Below are 23,425 nucleotides of genomic sequence, written 5' to 3' on the forward strand. Positions count from 1 at the left end.
AATACTTCAGTGTGATCAAGATCAGTGCATTCAGAGCACTAAATTCGTTTTGCAGGCTGCTGCCACACCGCTTCTCCAGAGTGAGCCCAGCATAAGTAGTGAAGAGCTACCTTTACCAGGAAAGACCTCTATCAGTGCTCCCTGTGCCACATTAACACTAGGGCAGCCAACACCACCCTCCTCCATGCCAAATCTCACATCAGAAACAGGTTTGACAGACATGATACCATTAAAAGACGACTCTGAAAGTCATCAGTTTCTTACTCCTGAAGAAGCTCCATCACCACCTGGAATGTTGCCAATTGGGAGTCCTATGATTCACAGCCGTACCATGCATATCCTCAGCCTAGCCAGCCAGGACTCATTGCACGAAGACTCAGTACGTGGCCTTGTGAAACTCAGCTCAGTCTGAGCAACTTTCAGTATGATGGTGATTATACAGCCCTTATATGCTAACAACAGAAACTTGCCGAGCCACCTTCGGGCTCTGTAACACGCATAAGCCACTGAAACTTTGCTAGGTCTTCTTAAAAGGACAAGTTATTTTTGTGCAGTGAAGAAGCTATGGCATTTCTTTAATAGCCAATTTATGGCTTGGATTTGATGTGACATTGTCAAAATAACAGAAATGTACATTAACCTTGTTTGGTGACTAATAGTGTCCAGCAGCTTGGAATCCTGGTACTTTGAATTTGATTATGATAATACTATAAAAGATATTACTGGAGGTTAGCATCATATTCCATGTTTTATGAAGTTCTCATGTAATGTTGCCTTTGAGGCCATGCCGGCCACCCTTTTCATGTTATTACTCTACTAATATTTGAAACAAAAAAAATCGCCATTCAGTTAATACAAAACCAATAAATACTGCAATTGAGGATTTGCATGCCACGCTACAGCGTATGTTACAGTAGTGTTGGTATTGAGAGAAAGTGCTGCTTTATTATTTGTGAGTTTTGAAGTACTGTTTCATATAAAAGGCAGTGCAACAAACCAATGGACAAATGTTTTTTTTAAATCAGTCAAAGTTGTTATAAATAAATGAACTGGTGGTACTTCAAACGTGGAGGACTACCATTTTTTGCATATCATTTCACTTGGAGTGTCTAATATAAGATACTGTGTTGTGCCATTGATTTCTCTCTACCATCACCGTTAGATAAAATGGCACCCTCTGTTCCTTTAAATATCTGTATAGTTATACCCATACAGTGCGGACGACAACAACAGCTCCATATGGATCACGAGTTACTTTTCCTCATGATAATGCAATTAAGAAGATCAAAGGAGTATATAAAGTGCAATTATGAATGGTTTTTAGTATTGTGTGTGGTTTTGAAAATAGGCAGTTAATTTTAGGACAAACCATGCCTACAACTAATCTGAGTGTCAAAAGAACTTGAAGTTAATGAGTTGCATCTAAAAGCCCTCTTCCATTATCTGGTTCTCACAAACAGAAGGGGTGTTCTATTAACAAGTACCCCCTGAAAATCTGATGTGGAGGGTTGAGAGACCCTCTGGAACAGCATAGGGTGGAGGCTGCAGGTATTAGGCGTAACTGGCAAAGGTCACCTTCCTCTCCTTCCATTTTCAGGACTTCTGCTAGTTGGGATATCTGTTGTATTCATGGAATGGCACCTTTGGATCCGATCTAATATCTTATTTAGGACCCATACCAATGGTGCCCAGAGAGATCTTCCAAGTAAGAGATTTGCAAGGTAAGGGTGCCCCAAGGTTCTAAACTTTGGGAAGAGGAAGAGATAAATTACTGGAACATAAGTTACATGTGATCCATAGCTGCCATCTAGTCATGTGTATTTTCAACTATATTCTTTTTTTAATTTAAAATTGACATATTTATGAGACATAATTATTTGTTTTTATTTGAGGTTAGGACAAATTAGTTATGATTTAAAGAAAAAAAAACTGCTCGGGGATAGCCAACAAGAACATTAACAGTGATCATTTAAATGCTATGTATTGCTGCATCTTGCCTTGCTTTTAAGATGCTAGGACCTGCAATAATCTTTTCTCAGGACAAAATTTCGTGCAAAGTATTTTTTAAAAAATTCAAGCTTCACTGCAGGCAACTACTTTTGAAAACAAGGATCATGAAGACATGGATTCGTTGCATCTCTGAGACATGGAAAAATACAGTTTAAAATAAAACAAAAGCACAATGTTTTGATTGGAATAAGGCCATCTCTCTTGTAGAAGTGCCAGACGACATACTGGCAAGAAGCTTCACACTGTGTACAATTTTATAAAAGATATTATTTTTCTCTTAAAAGTGATAAAACGTTCACCTTGTTTGCATGTATAGTAAATATCTAGAGGGGGGGGGTTATATCCATAGGTTCCTTGCTTTTTCTGTTTTGCAGAAAGCTATGCATGATCTGCAGTTATCTGGTTGTGAGCCATTCAAATGTTTACAAGCTTTCATATAAAGGGATATTGTCTCTTTTCCTGTCTGACCTCATAGGATTTATTTAAAATCCTGCATACATTATTTCCTTTAGCACAGGCTTATTCCAAAGAAGAAACAACTTTGAGATGCATTCTCTTGACTTATTGTTTGATTACTGTACTAGAAGGAGCTATAAGAAGAATTTAAACAACTATAAGCACCAATATAACAGCAGTGAACACATTGATTTAGGGAAACGTTTTCAATGGAAGTGGGTGAGGTTGATTGCCTTTGTAAATCTCAGTCTCCATACAACACCTCAGAGGCAATAATCCTAAATCAGATTTTAAGTTTGTGAGCTAATAATGTTATGTCATGTGCTAGGAATACACAATTACACAATGCATTCTAGAAAGTTGGGATACTTCAATTTCTTGCTATCCTTCCTCTCTGCCAGAAGGATTGATGATTTTCCTAGAAAACAAACAAAGTTTAGGGCAGGAGAACTGCTTTTTTTTTTTCTTTTCTCATTACATTGAAATAGGTTTGGCAACATTTCTGACGACAGAAGGAAAGTATCACATGGACACTTATTTTGTGAAGTTCATTTCTTTTAAAAACCCACCAGTATTGAATTATTTCAGTGTACCTGAATATTTTGCTCCTTCTGCAGATGCCAGAACATGAAGCCTACATTCCCCACAGTGCGGAAAATAAACAATGATAAATATTTTACTCTGCCATTATGACTTCACAGCTGTGGCGCTTACACAAAGGAGTAGAAATGTTTAAAAATTCATCTGCTTACATTTTCACAGAAATACTTTGGGGTTCTTTTTCAGTAGCAGCATTTGGATACCTTTGCTATATTGGAAATAGCATCACATGTCACTTAAGTCCACAATATGGTTCTGGTAGTATTTTTTACTGAGGGAGGGGCATGAGAATGCCGCCATGCTGTTGTTTTTAAGTGTCTCTTATGTAAAGCTTTAAAATTCTGCACTGCCACATTAGAATACTTTGGTTTTCTTAGAGCTTGAGGGAAAGAAAATGCTCGATGACAGAAAAAGTACTGTGAATACCTATTTTAGAATGAATTTATTATTTCTGTTTGCATTGTTGTACAGTAATTTTTTGCTGTTTATAATATTTTTTGACTTTGTGTTGAAGAATAAAAAGTACAGCATTTTTAAGCATTCCCTTCTGTTTTAAGATTTTTCATTCCCCTTGGTGTTAAATCTCTTCTTACTCTCCACCAGCCCTAGTACATCTGTTTATTTTCGTTACCATGACATTTTAGAACTTTTACTGTTGCGATGTGATGACATCTGCTGGAAAACAATGGAACTGAGCATATGCTTCTTTTAATTGCAGTTCTTCATTAATGGTATACAGTAGCTTTAGAAGTAGAACAGTTACAATTTCCATCAGATTGACCTCTCATGGTCTGTTTTACCACCAGTGAAATAGTTTTAATATTTTCAGCACAATCCTGGACAGCTTTACTCAGAAGTAAGCCCCACTAAGTCCACTGAGACTTCCTCTGAAATCCATGTACCTAGTAATGGAGTGAGTTAAAACCAAACACATTTTACCACTTTATTTAACCAGTTCGATCTGTTTTTGTTAGGTTCAAGAGGCCTGGTCATACATCAGCTGTATGAAGTGATGTTTCTAATCTAAGGAATATGCTGGATCCCCCCCCCCCCCATTTTCCTTCTTATTGGGCTAGTAAATAAAATAGTGAATGTTCTTCATTGGCACTATCTGTGTAGAATATATTTTTATGCAGATACTGGTTGTGTACAACTCAAGGTCTGAATGGCTGTGTTGTGCAAAAACAATATCGTTTAAAAAGTAGGGGCCTTTTATTCCCTGATGTAGTCAACCTTTAGGGTAGAACTTCATATTGCATGCATGTACACTTACTATTAGCCCAGTGGCTGCTTTTCCCAACTAAAATCATCCAGGGGCGATGGAGGAATTGGAGCAGAGAGATGGCTGGGTGGCAGGGTTCTATAACCCTTTCCCCACTTGGCACTTTCCCATCCTACCCTCCCCCCACAACTACTTTCTGTCCACATGCTTCCAAACTTTTGTAAAGATATATGTAGAAATGGAAGTTATATAAACATACTGTGATAAACAATTTTTACTCCCAGGGAGTAAGTAAACTCAAAACAATATGTCAGTCACCTGAAGTCATATGATGCTAGGTGCAGAGATCTGTTATCTCTGATCTAAATGACAAGATCTTGGCTTAACATTTGATTGATTTCATGTGACGTCACTAACAGGTTGCCCCACCTACCTATCAAAAATGGATGCAAGGGGTAAGTCAGTTCTGGATCCAGTCCTCAGGTTCCCCAGCCCTGTATTACAGGTTTCTTGGGCAAAAGACAGCTGAGGACCAAAGACACCAATGGGACCAAAAAAACCCCAAACGTCTGTTAATGTGGCATATGACAGTGTTAAAGAACCCTTTGCCCTTCTTGATTCTGATTGGATAGGAATATCTCGGCCTCATTCAATTTAAAAAAGATGGCTCTTGTTAAAAATAGTTGCCAACCCAGGCACTAAGCTGAAAATTCAGGCAGGGAGAAAGCTGTGAGAGAGCAGCAGCAGTGCCTGTGTTCAGGCAGCCAGGGCTTCTGCACCATTGCACAAAATAAATAAAATGACTGTAGGGAAGTATTTGTAGGAATCGTAAGGCCAGCTGAAAAACCAAAGTTAAACTAACATTTTTCAAAATGAGGAAAGTCAATAGGATTCCATTCCCAAGCAAACTGTTGCTGCAGATATTTGATGGCTCTTGCTCACATCTCTTGGAGCAGCCAGAGTTCTGGTGCTAGCCTTGCCAGGGCAACTATGCTGGACACTGGCTTGCTTGTTGTCGTTCTAAATACCATTTTTGTTTTCTTCAGTTGCAACTGAACAGTCAACAATGCTTCAAGTATTCTTTTGTGTGTCGATTTAAATGCCACTACTGCATTTCTGTTTCTGTGACTCCAGGGAAATTGCATCACATGGTCAGTTAAGCTTTGCGTTAAAGTAAACAGGAAATACTAGTCACTGTTTGGGATCTGATTGAGCCATGCATGACTATTGTGTGTTGCAAAAATAATTTAGTTTGCTGGTGAAGTGGGGGAAGACAAACAACCCTCACCCAGACATTGAACTTATTAAAATTAATCCACAAGGTTAGGTTTCTGGTACTGAGTAATAAATTAGCATCAAAATGCTACACATTAAATATTTGCAGCAATTAATAATAAATATGTAGAAAAATAAATGGGTTATAATTTAAAATTGATAACTTTTAAGTCAGTTTTTATTTTAATTTGCTTTCTAGTGCTCCCAAAGGTTTTGTAAATATAATTACCTGAAAGTGTTGCTGTGGTTTCAAGAATAGAGACATACCCATACTTGCTGACCTGATATGTGCTAGTTACTGTATTCAAGTTAACCCCATATTTCAGAAGAAAAAGGAATGATTTTAAAGATCCCATGGCAGCAACTGACTCAGAAAATAATTATTTGTCATCTAATGATGGCCCCACTGAATGAATAAAGGCTATATAGCTGTAATGACTGGTGGATTATGACTTAAATCCTGATATTGCAAATACACATCTAGTGGATTCCTGGTGGGCAAATGAAGGAAATGAGAAACGTTGATCAAGGATTGTCCCAAACCCCTTGTCAGAATGTACTGAAACCTTACAATAAAGACAAAACAAAAACAGAGTGTGTGCCTTTTGGACTGCTTGCTATCAGACCATTAGTGAAGGAGGTTGTATGTCATATTAAGCCCATGGTAATGTTATTCCTATACTCTCTATGTCCGTTTAGATAATTTAGTTTAGAAACAGGAGGAAATGCAGTAGCCTGACTCCTTTGTGAATCATATTATGTGATATTAGAACTCAGACCTCTTGCTCCATGGACTAATGACCTAATTCAATTAACAACAACAACAACAACGCTTTCAGTTAAACATAGTAGGTAAAGGGCTTTCCATGTTCACTCAAACTCCAGAATGACAGGAAATTACAGCTGTTAATGGCCACATCATTAACAGACATGTCATTTAAACAATACAGATATAGTATGGTATCTTTTGCCATAATTGGTTCAGGCTTCACCACTACTTTGGAACTGGATGATGGAAAGTGGCAAAGGAGTGGATCCACATCGCAGATATGTCTGTTCACTGGACTAGGCACATGGAATCTGTGTAACTGAAGCTGCTATTCCACACAACAAGTACCAAACTGGCAAGCAATATTATCATCAAAGAATGATCAGAGATAAAGCATTTTAAAGCACATGTCATAAAAACAGACTGTATTTCAATTGGTCTGGAGGACTTTGAGCATCTTGGTCTACCTCAGTAGTTGCCAACATTTTGGGCCAGCGGGTACATTTGGAATTCTGGGGAAGTTCCACAGGTGTCATGGGGCATAGCAGAACATAAAATGGCTGCTGTGGATGGCACAGCCAAAATGGCTATCGTGGATGGCATGACATATTGACATAAAAGGAAATGGCTGTCATAATTAAAAGAGCAGTGGGGGATGACGACAGGACCACAAAATGGCATATGTCCCCCTCTTCAATGGGGAAAAGACCCCTATATCAACCACTATCACACAGAGAGAAGATATTTACACCTCTCCTCTGTTAAGAATGGAAGAAAGGGTGGGCGTCCAATCCTGGCATCCAATGAAATGTGACCATGTTTAAGGGAATGTGTTCAAGTATAGGACAACCCCGTGCAAACGGGAACATGGCAGAAAGAGCAAACATATATTGTGGAATTTTGAGGGGTTATTTACTGAGATCTTTTGTGGGCAACCTAGGAGGTACTGCCAGTCATACTTTTGCCCATGAGCATTGCACCGGCCAGCCCTGCTCTATCTAGTTTTGTCTATAAACCTCTTACATCTGTTCAGCCCAGCTGAGCTGTTTATTCCTGAAAAACCATGTAGAAACTGAACCTTCAAGAAGTAAAGTCGTGGCAAGAGACGCCCTTCTCCCCCAGTTTCGGGCTGTTGTGGTGGGATGTGATTCACCCACATAGTAAAAGCTGAGGGGTTTCTTTTTTGTTGTTTCTTTTGCATTCTAATGTTATCACTGTTATCTCATCCATGAGCTCACGGTGAGGTATGTGGTTCTCCCCCCTCCTCATTTAATCTCTGCAACAACCCTGGGAGGTAGGTTAGGCTGAGAGGCAGTGACTTGTCCAAGGTCACCCAGTGAATTTCATGGCTGAGTGAGGATTTGAACCCTGGCCTCCCAGCTCCACAGTATGTTGTATGGATGCATCAGGCAGAAATTATGTAGAATTTCTGTAGAACAGGGAAGTTAAATACTGTTAAATACGGACATTAGCTGTGGAGGTATTCTGACTCAGCTCCCCATTTTAGGAAGAATTTGCTGATCCAGAAGCTCTACGTACTTTTCTACTTCCCTTGCCTCATGTGTCACAAACTGTTCTTCATATTCTTTTAAATTCTATTCCTCTTTTCCTTTCACATTTAACTTGCATTTTATCCTCTCCCAAACTTCAGTTTTCTCTCATCTTTCCAATTATGTCCATATCAGTTTACTTTTTTTATTTAAAAACCCCCTCCAATTTCCTTCAACACCTCCTCTTGTCCTTTTCCCTCAGCTGGGGTGGAGACCAGCTCCCCTCGCCTGCAAACTTATCAGATTCTCAGCCATCTTTACTCACCATTCAGGGAGTTGCTGGTAGTGGCATCAAAGGGCTACAGCTCAGCCGGCGGTTTCATTCAACCCTCACATTCTGCTAAAAGCAGGAGCGAAACTAGGCTTTACTCCACTTGGGTCAAAGACCAAGTTTGGCACCCTCCCCCCATGCACATTTGTGTACACATACACACAGGCTAGGAGCCTCAATGGCACCCCTCTGGAAGCTTCATCCGGGGGGGGGGGAGAACCTGGCTAGTCCTCCCTACCCCCAGTTATGGTTCTAGCCATAACTTCAGTGCATTCAAACGGTACATGGTGTGGGGCTATGTGTGCTGTCCCTATCCCAACCATGGAGTGGCTCTCCAGTGTTTCAGACAGATGGTAGACACTTTGTGGCAATTGCTATTTTCTTCGAGGGGGGAGAATGGAAGAGGCTCAGGAGTCCTGCTCTGAGTCATAGTCTCATCCCAGTGAGTCTCCTTCCCTAGCCTAACTGGGGGTGCATTTTCCTTACAGCCCCGGGTAAAATAGCAAGTTTTAAATTTCCTGGTAGGTGTCTGGAGCACTGAGGCCACTGTAAGAAGGTCTCACAATACAATAATTTGTATAAATCAGGGGTTCCCAAACTTGGGTCTCCAGCCGTTTTTGGACTACAATTCGCATCATCCATGACCACTGGTCCTGCTAGCTAGGGATGATGGGAGTTGTAGTCCAACAACAGAGGAGACCCAAGTTCAAGAAACCCTGATCTAAACCTTAATTGATTTATTTTTTTAAAAATTCCCTGGGCTGCCCAGTATTTGTTGTTTGTGCAAAGTCCTCTGCTCACCAAAGTCTCCATCACCTAATCCCCACTTGTGCATTATTCTACTTGTGGTTTTGCAGATACAGGAGTGGCATGTTGTCGTTTCCATTCTTTGCATTGCCTAAGCCAGCTGTTCCCCTGACCTGCTTTACATGGCTTTAGTTACAATGGCAGGGCACAATGCTCATTTAAGGTAATGAAAGCCTAGTAGCATCTGTCATAAATTGAAATTATGTTGACATGCATGATTGAATCCTATCCTCACCTAGCTAGCATAATTTCAGAATGGGATTGCATCGTAAATAATATATATTATGTGTGGACGTCTAATTATATAAAATGCATGTCTGAAAAATTGTACATCTCTGCGCTTCAGAGACAGTTCTTAGGATGATTTTAAAATATGCTGAAAACTTATTGTGAACAGCTAACTGTTTTGTAAGTGGTTTACACAGATGATTCAGCCAAATAAATGATTCAGCAGCATAGGTCCTGGAGAGAATGAAGTTGGACTACACATTGTATACTATACATTGTATAATTCAGAGTACATTCAACAGTAGGATGAGTATACATAGGGTTTTTTAAAACACCAGAACAGGGCACAACTTGCTGAGTATCATTATTAGTGTGTCAGCTATAATTCTGTTTGCTTCACAGCTGCTGTGTTTAGTTAATTTGGTAGCCAGCACTGAATGAGGAAAACAACTACAAACAAAACAACTTGGCAAAAACAATGACAGAAGGAAAGTTTGAGCTTTGTCACCTATCCTGCTTTGGGGTGTATGGGGTATTAGGGGAGGAGTAGTACCTCTGGTGGGGGATACATTGTGCTTCTTCCGGTGTAATTTGTCCACCTTTGGCCCTCCTCTGCACTCAGCTCTCACCTGTAGCTCCTAGAAGCTGTCAGCATACAACAGCAGCCACACCCTGGGAAGTGGCTTTGACTGGCTGGCTAAACCAGGTGAGGGTACCCAATGGCTCACAAATCCTTGGTGAGTTAGGGACTTCTCCATGCGAAGACAACATATTGAGCAGATGATACTAATAGTGGGTCAAGCAGTCAATAAGGCATTTCTGCCCATGTTGTAAAAGGAAGTGAGGGGCAGATGGGGCTCATCAGCTTGGGAAAGCAGCCAATCTAGGAGAAGGAAAACTCCACTCCTAAAGCCTTGCAGGATATCTTCAGGAGAAGAAATACTACACAGAGTCCCTAAGATGGCTGGATGGTGCCTTGTATGCCTCCTTCCAGCAACTCCTGCAGCCGCGCTGGTGCCAAACATATTGCTCTTCTTTCCTTTTGACCACATCAGCGAAGCCAAGAGAGGGGTCTTGTCATCTGGGCAGCCCAGGACCTCCATATACACTGCCCAGGCTTGCACCCCGGGAGGTCATTTTGGTGCTGCTAACACAGCAGTCTGACTTCATCCCCAGAGGCATACTCAATTGTCTCTTGAGATGGACAGATACCAAACAATACTGCTCTGGTGAATCTTTTGTTTCCAGCGACTATCTCAGGGTAAAATGCAAGTGTCCTTGTTCTTGGCTGAATGGGGCTGTTATGTTCAAATCAATGATTGAGTGTTAGTTCAGCACATTTGTCATTTTAAGGCATGGGTAGGAATGAGTTATGAGAAATAAACATAAGACAGTATGACATTTTGCCTGCTGGGAGGGGCAGCTGTTTTTGTAGCAGCATTACCTGCAATAAAAGAAAAATGAAAGAACATAGTTTTTAAGTTCAAATGATTGATTCCAGTTCAGGAGGGTTCACCTGCAAAACTATAATAAGAAAATAACTGACGTATAAATCTCAAGTTGAGAAAATAACTGACTTATAAATCCCAAGTTTATCTTTTCATTTCCCCTCCCTTTCTTAATCACACCAAATATAGTCTTTGGCTGCCCCCCCCCCCATGGCTTTAGCATGCCAAGCTGAAATTCCTAGTAAATTGCTCTCCATTCTTCAAGTCCTGCCCAGAGGCCTTTTTAAAGGCTGGTTTCCTTGAAATCTGCATAGCTGCTTGCCTTTAGAAGGGTGGTTTAACTTATGTATTCCAGCAGGTTTCCTATTGTGGCTGGCTGTGATACATAAATGCTATTACATATGCTGTTGCTGTTTTCTATGTTTTAATATGATAGGTAGTATAATTTAAATAAATTTAAATGAATTGTTATTTAAATAATTTGTACATATTATAATTTCTACATATTGTACATATTACCCAAGTTGATAGCTAAGTGGGTAGAGCACAAGACTCTTAATCAGGGTTATTGGTTGGAGCCACACGTTGGGTGAAAAGATTCCTGGATTGCAGGGGGCTGGACTAGATGACTCTCCTGGTCCCTTCCAACTCTATAATTTTATGATTTATACTTGTTAAATGGAGTTTATTCACCACAGTAATGGTAGTTCACGCATACATATTTCAGGCATTCTGGCCAAACTGCTGGAAGCTAGATTTAGCTTTTCCCAGGAACTGCAACCAAACACTAACAGACGTTTTGGAGACGGGGGTAATCTGACCAGTATCGTGGAAAGTCACCTTTAGTCTGACCTTACATAACTGTTATGAAGTTCCATGCTGCTGTCAAAACAGTGCTGGACCATTAGTCTGAAATGAAAGCTGAACAGTAATGGTTTGCTGTGAGCACCCATGTGCCCTCTAGTTAAAAAGAAGAAGTCGGGTCATTGCTGCTTTAAGAAGGATGGAGCCTTCCAGCAGATATAGTCATGGAAATACTTAGGACCTTATCATGTATAACTTTGGTTGCTAGGCATGAAAACCAAGCCCAAGGGCAGAAAAACTATTGCGGAAACAAAAATCAAATGATTTGTGTGATAGCTGGAATGTCCTATAATGACATGAATTCCAGATCAAAGTCTAGATATGTTTTATTATTTTGGCAGCAGTATTAAGCAAGAAGAGAGAGAGAGAGCTTGGCAAGTAGGAGGAAGTTAGACAAATCCTGTCACTTTTGGAGCCTGTCTGACCTTTAGGGTTGAAACTCAAATGATATAGAAAACTGCAGCTGCAATTATTAGCAGAAATGTCCTTGAATTGTGTCCTCATGTGGGCATAATTGCAGAAGTGTGAGCTGGCACAAAATAGATCACAAGGCACAGGAGCTGGTGAAGGTTCAAGAACACTGGGGGGAGGGAGCACTATGCAGAAGCTGTGGGTGCAACCCTGACCAGCTGCACACAATTTCAGTTTTGCATCCCCACATTTACTTAGAAGTAGGGATACGGGTGGCGCTGTGGGTTAAACCACAGAGACTAGGACTTGCCAATCAGAAGGTCGGCGGTTTGAATCCCCGCGACAGGGTGAGCTCCCGTTGCTCGGTCCCTGCTCCTGCCAACCTAGCAGTTCGAAAGCACAAAGTGCAAGTAGATAAATAGGTACTGCTCCAGCAGGAAGGTAAATGGTGTTTCTGTGCGCTGCTCTGGTTTGCCAGAAGCAGCTTAGTCATGCTGGCCACATGACCCGGAAGCTGTACGCCGGCTCCCTTGGCCAATAAAGCAAGATGAGCGCCGCAACCCCAGAGTCGGTCACGACTGGACCTGAATTACTTATGAAACAAATCAATTCCCAGTAAGCAAATTAGAGTCCTGAATTGGTGCCAGTGCTAAGGACACTAGAGTTCATGTATTTTGCAAAAAGATGGTAAATATTAGCCCCAGTTGAGGTTGGCATTTGCTTCTGGGTTTTTTTTAACAGAAAAATGTGCTCTCTGGAAAGCTATCTTTCCAGGAAAGTGCATTGCTACTTTGGTTTTAGGAGAAATTGTAGCAGGGAAAACGTTTCTTCTTTACACATTAACACGAATGGGTGACATTTTTATGTCAGAGTCTGCTTTCTCCTGAGGGAAATATGTCAGGGCCATATGCTGGTGAATGGAGCCAGAGCTGATGATGAGCAGACCCAGGGACAGAAGTCAAAACAAAAAAAATTCCTTCCAGTAGCACCTTAAAGACCAACTAAGTTAGTTCTTGGTATGAGCTTTCGTGTGCATGCACACTTCTTCAGATACACTGAAACAGAAGTTTCCAGACCCTTCTATATAGCAAGGGGTGATAAGTTGCAATTCAGCAGCTTCTCTTTCCAGTCTATTTCTGAAATTCCTTTGTAGTAAAACAGCTACTTTGAGATCTTGTATAGAATGTCCTGGGAGATTGAAGTGTTCTCCTACTGGTTTCTCTGTCTTATGATTCCTGATGTCTGATTTATGTCCGTTTATTTATATAAATCAGACATCAGGAATCACAAGACAGAGAAACCAGTAGGAGAACACTTCAATCTCCCAGGACATTCTATACAAGATCTCAAAGTAGTGGAAAGAGAAGCTGCTGAATTGCAACTTATCACCAAACTTAAAACCATGGAGAGTCCTGGTCTGAACAAAGACCTTGGATTCTTATCTCATTATACATGACAAAGCCATTTTCACCTTCTCACCCCTTGCTTTTTCCTGTAAGACCTATTGCAGTCGTTAAGAGTCGTCAACAGGCTCATCACAGCTATCTGCCAATCACCCATTCCCACCACCCTTCTGAGTAATACCCCTCCCCACCTTCTCACTATATAGAAGGGTCTGGAAACTTCTGTTTCAGTGTATCTGAAGAAGTGTGCATGCACACAAAAGCTCATACCAAGAACTAACTTAGTTGGTCTTAGTTGGTGCTACTGGAAGGATTTTTTTTTGTTTTGACTATGGCAGACCAATACGGCTACCTATCTGTAACAGGGACAGAAGTGTTCTGAATTAACTAATCCAGAATAAATACCACCTGCTTTAGTTTTCACTGTGGCTACCTCAGATTAGAATTCAATCGCCTTTGTAGGTTTGATATGGGATGGCTCAACGGCCCTTTTCTCCCCGGCCCTGTTGGGCCGGCCCTCACTAAAAAATAGTGCACCCACCTCACAGAACACCAATTCCGCGAATTCCCACAAACTACCTCAGATTGTCTTGTGGGGGACTTACGTGAGGTAAAACTTAATAATTTGGAGTCTCAGGCAGCATTTGCTCAAATAAACAATAAAGATTTTATTTAACAAAGGAAGTTTATGACATGAGTGGGTAAAACATAGGATACTTCAGATTATTTCACTTCAGTGCTTTCTCAGTTGTTGCATAGCTGTTACCATTTAATACTTTGGTTCTTAACTTAATACTTTGGTTCTTAAACAAGGTAGTATTTTCTGTCAATTACACACCGCATAGAAAACCCTACTCTTGAGGTACTCAACGTAACAGACTCAAGGTTTCACTGGTTTGGAAATCTTCTCTTTCTAGAAGAATCTCTCCCCTCCTGGCTGGAATGAGACCTAAGGAGACTATCTCTTTACAGCTTCTACTTCTCCTGTCTCAGCCTCAGCCTCCCAGTTAATTCCTGGCCTAATTACTCTTATAGGACACTGTCCTTCACACTAAGCTCAGGGACTCCTTTCTCTAGCTTGTGATCTTTTCCTCAGAGTGGATGTTTCTACCCAGAACCAACTCTCTCTCACTCCCTATCTTCTTACCTATCCTCCCAACCTACTCCCTCAACTAACCCAACTGTCTCTCCAAATCCTCTCCTTTTCAACTCCCCACTCCTGGAACCTCGGCCAATCAGAAGCTGCCATTCATTAACCATTTGCTGGCAGGAAAAGAATAAAAAGAAAACAAACTTTTCCGTCACAGTACTCAGAAGTAAGCCGTATGAGGTTTGATGGGGTAACTCCCAAATAAGTATACAGAGGACTTTTCAACACCTATATGAACCAGTACACACATATATAAGCACACACACATACATATATGGTAGAAGCCTGACAATTTGTGCTCAGTCGGCTGATTTCTTTCCCAAAGACATACAGCTAAGAACGAAGTTTTTGAAAATCAAGTTATTTTTTTATCAGATTTAATCCTACCCCTTTCAATTGTTCTGCAACCACACAAGAAAGAGGGGGGGGGCACTTTAAAAGAAATAATAAGGGAAGAAGTCTGATGGGAGGGAAGAACAGGTGGCTTCAGGAGGTACTGGGCTACATAAAATGAGATTGGGAGTTGCATGCGTGTCCCAGGATGCAGGTTGTCCACCATGAACTAGAGCCATGTATTACTTGACAACACTACTCCACGTTGCTCCAAACTGCTGATGTTGTATACAATCACAATGCCAGCAGGGCTCAAAGCCAGAATCTCTTCTGAATGCGTCAGTGGGACGCATGAAGCAACAATAGTGCTTCTGACTGACAGTAGCCCCATGCTGTTTTCAACAATTGTGCTTAAGGTACACCAGTGACACAGTGTCCTTCAGGAACAATATGTGCATATTCTAACATACCCGAGTATATGCATTGGGGAGAAACAGACTCATTTGTAACCACATGTTTAATTGCTATTACATTTCCTCCAAAGAACTCACGAAGTCATACATGGCTCTCTCCTCCAGGATTTCAGACAGGTGATATTTCCAGTCCTACCTAGAGATGGTGATACCTAGAGAGCCGTCTGAGACTTTCTGCCTGGAAGATGGATGCTTTTACCATTGAGCTATGGTGCTTCCCCAGTAAATGTTGTCAGACATCCAGATTAAGTGGCATGTTGCTCTGTAGCTTCTAACCAGGGGTCAGCAACCTTTTTCAGCCATGGGTTGTCCCTCAGACCATGTGGTGGGCCGGACTATTTTTTTTTGGGGAGGGGGATGAACAAATTCCTATGCCCCACAAATAACCCAGAAATGTATTTTAAATAAAAGGAAACATTCTACTCATGTAAAAACACACTGATTCCCGGACCATCCATGGGCCAGATTGAGAAGGCGATTGGGCCGGATCCTAAGCCCCGGGCCTTAGGTTGCCTACCCCTGTTCTAAACAGTTCAGAGCCTGAGTCCCTTAAAAAAACACAAAAATCCTAACTGGTTGAAGGCTTATACAAAGTGGTCTTAGAGACATGACCTGAGTTTTGCTAGACAACAGATGTAGCACAAACTACATCTGTCTGCAGATGTAGCACAAACAATAGTTGCTAAATGCCACGTACATATTTACTCCAAGAAGTTAGCATGATCTCGACCAAGTTAAACATGTCAAAGTCCCTTTGATTTCAGTGAGGAAGCTCTGCAACTCCACAATCGTTACTAATTTTGCTTTCTGTTTAATCCAGGCTAAAGTTTAGTGCACGATCAACATTTTCTGTTAGAAAATGTTGACTTTGGTGATCTATTATCTCCAAACAAACATCAAATGTCAATTCCCACCAACATTCTGGGACCAATAATCTGTGGTTTTCTTTAATGTAGCTTTTCAAATTTAAAATGTTTTTATGTCATTCGAAATTAAGATAGTTTCAGGATGTCAAATAGTTTTGCTTAAGAACACTAAAAATTTCTTCTTCAACATTCCTGAGAAACATGTTCTCTGAAATCAATTTAACCCACTCAGTTTTCTATTATCCTCTGCAGTTAAAGCCACATAGAAAAATTTGTGCCATAAGAAGTTTCAGTTACTTAGCACCTGCTTATTTGTGACTTGCAAGACAGATATTCTTGGAGTACTATTCTCTTAATAAGAAAAGGAGACTGATCAGGTTTTTCCTGTTACCCCCTTAGGCAATAAAGCTACAATTCTGAAATCATTTAGTTTTGGAGCAGTGCCATTATTACCTTCAGTGCGGCTGCTCCAGAGTAATGCTTTTTATAAAGATTTCATAGATCTTTTGTCAAGACTACTGGACTTCCCCACATCCTCCAGACCTTGCATTATTTAAAATACAAACTTCAGCAATTTGTCATCTTGTTTCATAACTTATTGTAACTTTCAGTTTATCATGTTATCAAATTCAAAATGTTGTACACCAATTCTTATATATTTTAATCAAAACACAATAAAATTATTTCCTGATTCCACCTCAAACTTCTTATACCTTGGTTTTCATTTCACCTAATTGCTATTGCTGGGGTTAGAATTTCCTATAAAGCACATTTTCTTAACATTCATACAACTTATAATGTTTTTGTAGATAGTCCTTAAATTTTTTCCAGTCCTCTTCCATTGCATCTTCTCCCAAGTCTCGGATTCTGCCAGTCATTTCAGCCAGTTCCATGTAGTCCATCAACTGCGTCTGCCATTCCTCCAGAGTGGGTAAATCTTGTGTCTTCCAATACTTTGCAATGAGGATTCTTGCTGCTGTAGTGGCATACATAAAAAAGGTTCTATCCTTCTTTAACACGTTCTGGTCTACCATGCCCAGAAGAAAGGCCTCCGGTTTCTTAGGTAAGGTATACCTAAATACCTTTTTTAGCTCATTGTAAATCAACTCCCAGAAGGCCTTCACTTTCGGACATGTCCACCAGAGGTGAAAGAATGTCCCTTCCGCCTCCTTACACTTCCAACATTTATTATCAGACAGATGATATATCTTAGCAAGCTTGACTGGGGTCATGTACCACCGGTATATCATTTTCATAATATTTTCCTTCAAGGCACTGCATGCCGTGAATTTCATTCCGGTGTTCCATAACTTTTCCCAGTCTTCAAACATAATGTTGTGCCCAATGTCCTGTGCCCACTTTATCATGGCGGATTTGACTGTCTCATCCTGTGTGTTCCATTTAAGCAGCAAGTTATACATTCTCGAAAGCAATTTATTTTTTGGTTCTAACAATTCTATCTCTAATTTCGATTTTTCCACCTGGAATCCCACCTTTTTGTCCACTTTAAAAACTTCCTGAATTTGGGCATAATGCAACCAATCTCGCACCTTGTATTTTAATTTTTCCAAGCTCTGCAACCTCCAATTGTCTCCAATTTTTTCAATTATCTCCCAATATTTTGGCCAATAGGCCTCCATGTTAAGTCTCTTACGTGCCTTGGCCTCCACCGGTGAAAGCCACCTCGGGGTCTTACTCTCCAATAAGTCTTTGTATTTCATCCAGACCATAAAGTAATGCTTTTTAATGATTATGGTATTTTTGTTTTGTTTTATGTTTTAAACTGTTTTAAAAGCATATGCTGAAAAGTGGTCTAAAAATATCATTTAAAAGGGGAAATTTGATTGCAGTTTTAAGCACATCAGAATTAAATATTCATAAAGTGCCTATTGGATATACTAAGGTTCTGCACAGAAGGAAAATTAATGTGTGCTTGCTACAATCTCAACAGCACAGAAAGATAAGAATTTGAGGAAGATTCCAATATTTTTAGCCAAGCCTGTGGGAAAGGGAAAAGGGGGAAAAACCTATTTGCTAGGATAAAGGAATAAACAAATGCAGGATACTATCCATCTTGTTGGGGACTATGACAAGAAACTTTCCTTTCCGGTGCTTGAAAAAGTATCTTCCTGAATTTTGTCCTTTCCATGACCTTCATACAAAACAGAGGCCGTGTTGCAATGTAAAAATTCCAAAATTTATAAAATAACTAGCATCATTATTTTAAAAACTACTGTATCTGAAATTGTGTATTAAATGGGTTGTACGGGGTGAGCTCTTGTTCCTCGGTCCCTGCTCCTGCCAACCTAGCAGTTCGAAAGTACGTCAAAGTGCAAGTAGATAAATAAGTACCACTCCGGCAGGAAAGCAAACAGCATTTCCATGCGCTGCTCTGGTTTGCCAGAAGCGGCTTAGTCATGCTGGCCACATGACCCGGAAGCTGTATGTTGGCTCCCTCGGCCAGTAAAGTGAGAGGAGTGCCGCAACCCCAGAGTCATTTGTGACTGGACCCAACGGTCAGGGGTCCCTTTACCCTTACCTATAGTCTAACAATCTTGCATTTGTTCACATTCCCATCAAGCTACTTGTCCACAGACATCTCAACATTTGGAAGAGTACTCTGCAAGTGATTTTGTGTATTTTGGCATAAATAATAAACCACAATTACATTAATAAAAGTTGTGTTTCTTGGCAATTAGTGCACACTGTGTGTATGAAGGTAAATTCTCCAGATTTTTTGCCATAATCATTATTCTGTTTGTTATCTTAGATTATGCTTTCAAACCTGGGAAACTAACGTATTTGTGGTAACTATATAATAATAAATAATAATAAATTTTTATTTATATCCCACCCTCCCTAGCTGAAGCTGGGCTCAGAGCGGCTAACAACATTAAAATGATACAACATACAAGTATATATGCTATACTGTATCTGAAATGCTTTTCAAACAAGGAGAGAGAGAGAGAGAGAGAGAGAGAGAGAGAGAGAGAGTGTACATGTGTTTGTGTACACATCGCTCTATATGTATGGAGCTATGCAGGGCTTTTTTCAGGCAGAACTCACTGGAACTCAGTTCCAGCACCTCTCAGGTAAGCACCATTGCAATTATATGAGAACAAGGGAGGCGTTCATGGTGAGTTTCAGCACCTCTTTTTCTAGAAAAATAGCACTGGAGTTATGTATGTCAATCAACTGTCTATCTCTTCACTTCTGTGAATGGAATAGGGTGGGGTGGGGTATCATGATGCCCTTTGCCTCAGGCAGCAAAATGTCTTGAGCCAGTCCTGAAAACAATCAAGGTGTTCAGAGAGATTTACAATGCATATTAATTTTATTGTCCCAACAACATTCTTTTAAGTCATTAGTACCTAGGCCTGGCCCTATAAAATATGATGTCCTAATCAAAATGTAACATCTTAGAATTGATTATCCACAAAATAATGTTCTAAAAGTATATTGAGAAGGGTTATCGTTGTGAAAAGTTATTGCCTAGCTTTATATAGGTTTTGGCAGCAAGCCTATGAATGTATATCCTGGAATAAGCTTCACTGAGCACAGTAGGACTTATTTCTGAATAACTATGTATAAGATTGAGCTGTTTGACAGTGAACCTTCAAGCCTAACATTCTATTGCAGAAAGTAAGGACACCCACTTTGTTTTGCTGCCTACTGAGCAATAATTGATCAGCGTTAAAACAAACACACTTTTCCTTCCCACTACTAATTTACATTTCATGTAAAGACCAAAATTTAGTTTCAATCAATATCCAGTATCAGTACTTCTACTGAATGTTCTTGATCAGCCCTGGAATATGTAAGACAGTACCTTTGAGCATGGTTTTGTTATTTTATTTATTGAACAAAAATTATATACCACTTGACTGTAAAAAATCCTTTAAGCAGTTACAAGAAATATTAAAACCATCAGCAATATTAAATTTATTTGAAAGGCACATTCAATAATTTCAGCCCATCAAAAAAACATTTGGATGCAACTGTTCTAGGTCAATGAGTGTGGCTGGCAGATGTGAGCCTACTCCTTCACCCCCATTCTTCCTACTTCCATTTTCCAGGTTTGTGGGTCTGAGAAGCTATATTGTAAGAATGGCAGAATGATTGTAAGGTTTGCAGAATAAGACCATCAATAACAGTTGGGGGCAAAATTTGCAAGTGCATTTTAAGATGGAAGACTGAGACAGATTGTACATGTGCCATTTAAATCTGACAAGTTGTAAAGTAGATGGTATGGCAGTGTCATCTTTCTTAGGTGCACTCAAGCAGCAAAATATTATCCAGTAAACTGTGTGTTGCAAGTTGTGGGGAGAGCGATCTGTTTTGGCAGCTCTTTTTGGCTGCAATCCCATGCACAGTTCAGCTACTTTTATCCCTCCAACTACAAAAGGGTTTTAACAGTCTAACTGTGCCCAGGATTATAGCTCTTGGGTATTACATTTGATACAATTACTACTTGAAACTCAAGAGCATATTCTACATTTATAATATAAGAGGCTTCAAATCATCCTTTGGAGGGACTGTTACAGCCATTTTTCTCCATAAGAAAACATTGTCAATGAGAACTTATTTGCTACATCACTACAAATAATCATTTAGACAATTTAGTGGTGACAAGTGTTCTTGGAAACAAAATTAGTATGAAAAAGCAATAAGGGCCTCAAATTACGATTGCAGGGTCCACGTCAGTTTATATGGGGAGAGGCAGCCCTTGAGGTATTGCGGTCCTGAGCCGTTTAAGGCTTTATGGATCAAAACCAGCACTTTGAGTTGGGCTTGGAAACTGATTGACAGCCAGTGCAGTTAGGCCAGGACTGTTGTTATATGCTCAAACTGTATTGCCCAAGTGAGCAACAGTGACCCACTACATTTTGCACCAGATGTTTTCCATAACGTCTTTAGAGACAGCCCCATGTATAATACATTGCAGTAACCTAACCTAGAGATTACCAGAACACAGTGACGTAGCGTGGTTTGTCAGCACCTGGGGCAAGGCAAGTAATTTGCACCGCCTAACCCGTGGATTTGCGCCCCCTAACCCGTGGATTTGCGCCCCCTAACCCTAACCCCCAGATGTTGTGCCCGGTGCGGCCAGCCCCCCTGCACCCCCCACGCTACACCACTGCCAAAACATAGACAACAGAAGTTAGGCAATTCCCATCCAGATAGGGATGCAGCTGGGCTATCAGTCAAAGCTGATGGAAGGCATTCTGCACCACCAAGGCCATCTGAGTCTCAAGCAACAGCAATGGATCCAAAAGTAACCACAAGCTATATACCTGCTCCGTTAGAGGGAGTGTACCCCTATCAAGATCAGGCTACTACCCATCCATCAAGTCTAGGGAACTAAACAACAAACAGTGCCTCAGTCACATCTGGATTTAGATTCAGTTTGTTGGTTCTCATCCTTGGTATGGTATAATTTGGAGTAAAAGTATGTTTTATCCTTTATTATTATCTGAGAGCAACCTGCATTAATATGGTTTTACTTTCCTATTTTTGAACCATTGAATCTGTAAGTAAAAATTCTATTCCCAGCTATTTAGCCTTTGGCCTCAATTATCCAGGAGCTAGCATTAAACTTTAATAACAGATTAAGGATTTTTTAACAGATTGGAAGCTCAGAAGATAACTATAAGCTTTCAAAATTTCTGGACAAAAACTGCAAGTCAGATACCAAGAAGAAGCTATAATGTGAGGGGTTATGTCGAATACCATCTTAGAGGATGATGTGTAACAAAAACACCTGGGTATCAGAACTTGTTACTCTAATTGTGCGTAATTTCATCTTCCATTATTGGAAATCTGTATACAAACATACTGGTTGTGTTATCCTTGAGTATAAAATGTTGTATCAAGAATATATTGTCCCACAAAGACTCTGTAGGTTTTACAAAATTATTTTATTGCTGGAAATTTCATGTGAATATGTTTATTTCATACATACAAGGGACATTTGTTTTCAGAAAAGGTATTTCTGTAATGATTCTGATTCTGCTGAACTTTATTATTTAAAAAACCTTATGTACACAACACTAACCAGTGCTTTTTTCTGGGGGTATGCATACGCCTAAACATTTTGTGAATCTAAGTTTGGCCTCATTGAGTTGCATTATTTCAATATGAGTAGGAAAATGAGAGTAGCCCTAAACATTTTTTTAGAAAAAAGCACTGACAATAACAAAAACTAATAACCTGTGTTGGGCACAGGTGAGATTGTCCTGCAAATAAAATATTTCAAAATTACATGAAACACTGTCTCGTCTTGTTTTGGAAATATGTAACAGCCTCCAGTCTCTACAATTAAGACCTGAATTTCATTGTGTAAGTTTGTCAGCTTATTAAAAATGCCTTTGTAGAATTGTTGTCATTTTATATCTGCATAAAAGCACAGAGAAAGGCAATTCATTAAAATGCAGACCAGTATTTAGATCCTTTGCAGGCTGTAGGGAGTGTAATCAGGCCAACAAATGCCTTCTTAATGATGGGGGGAAATTATGAAAGAGGAAGATGGGGCTGCTTTGGACTACTGCTGCCCTATCTGAAAAGCTAAATTTACTCAGATGAAATACAGTACTTAAAAGGAAATACCATGACGTTAATGTTTCCTTCTGGGGGAGTTTTAAATAGGGTGACATGCATGAGTGATTAGAGCACTGAATAAAAATAGTGTATTGTTACTAATAAGGAAAGTGTTCTTATTAGTAACAATTCATACACAGTTATTTTTATTCACAAAAATAAATAAATTTGTAACTTGATTTCACAACAAAGACTGTACCTGAAGGTAGGTTTGCAAAGATAGCAGGATCTTATCCTTTTATAATATGCTTTAGAGTCTCATAGTATTAATATGATTTATTTTTCTTAAACGGGATGAATGGCTGTATCTGAATGTTTATGCTTTGTATAGTTCATTGTATCTATATTTAAAGTTCTGGTTTCTGTAGTGATGGAAATGCTTAAGGCTGCAATCATCAGTGGCGTAGCGTGGGGGGTGCAGGGGGGCTGGCCGCACCGGGCGCAACATCTGGGGGTTAGGGTTAGGGGGCGCAAATCCACGGGTTAGGGGGTGCAAATTACTTGCCTTGCCCCGGGTGCTGACAACCCACGCTACGCCACTGGCAATCATACACCATCATGTGGGAGTAAGTCCCATTTAACTCAGGGCTTACTTCTGAGTAGACATGTATAGCAGGACTGCACTGTAAGTTACATACTACATCAGACAAAAAGAACATTCAGAGCAACAAATGGTGAAATACCTGTACCTG

The 23,425-nt window shown here is 40.1% G+C and overlaps 1 protein-coding gene and 1 long non-coding RNA gene across 5 annotated transcripts in view; one reads left to right on the forward strand and one right to left on the reverse strand.

The window, feature by feature from the left end:
* The window catches only part of ZDHHC14 (zDHHC palmitoyltransferase 14), a 75,515-nt gene extending 71,909 nt beyond the window's left edge, over positions 1-3,606 (forward strand). For 2 of the 4 annotated variants that reach the window (XM_083732544.1, XM_083732543.1), the window contains exon 9: positions 11-3,606. In XM_083732544.1, the coding sequence (XP_083588670.1) occupies positions 11-412 (402 nt within the window). In that variant the 3' untranslated portion in view covers positions 413-3,606. The remainder of the gene's footprint in view (positions 1-10) is intronic. The other 2 variants (XM_083732545.1, XM_083732546.1) reach the window with 1 other exon arrangement.
* LOC310841673 overlaps positions 1-23,425 on the reverse strand; it is a 129,106-nt gene that overhangs the window by 7,089 nt on the left and 98,592 nt on the right. The window lies entirely within an intron of this gene.

Source organism: Podarcis gaigeae, assembly GCF_964106915.1.
Source record: "Podarcis gaigeae genome assembly, chromosome: 3".
Lineage (NCBI taxonomy): Eukaryota > Metazoa > Chordata > Lepidosauria > Squamata > Lacertidae > Podarcis > Podarcis gaigeae.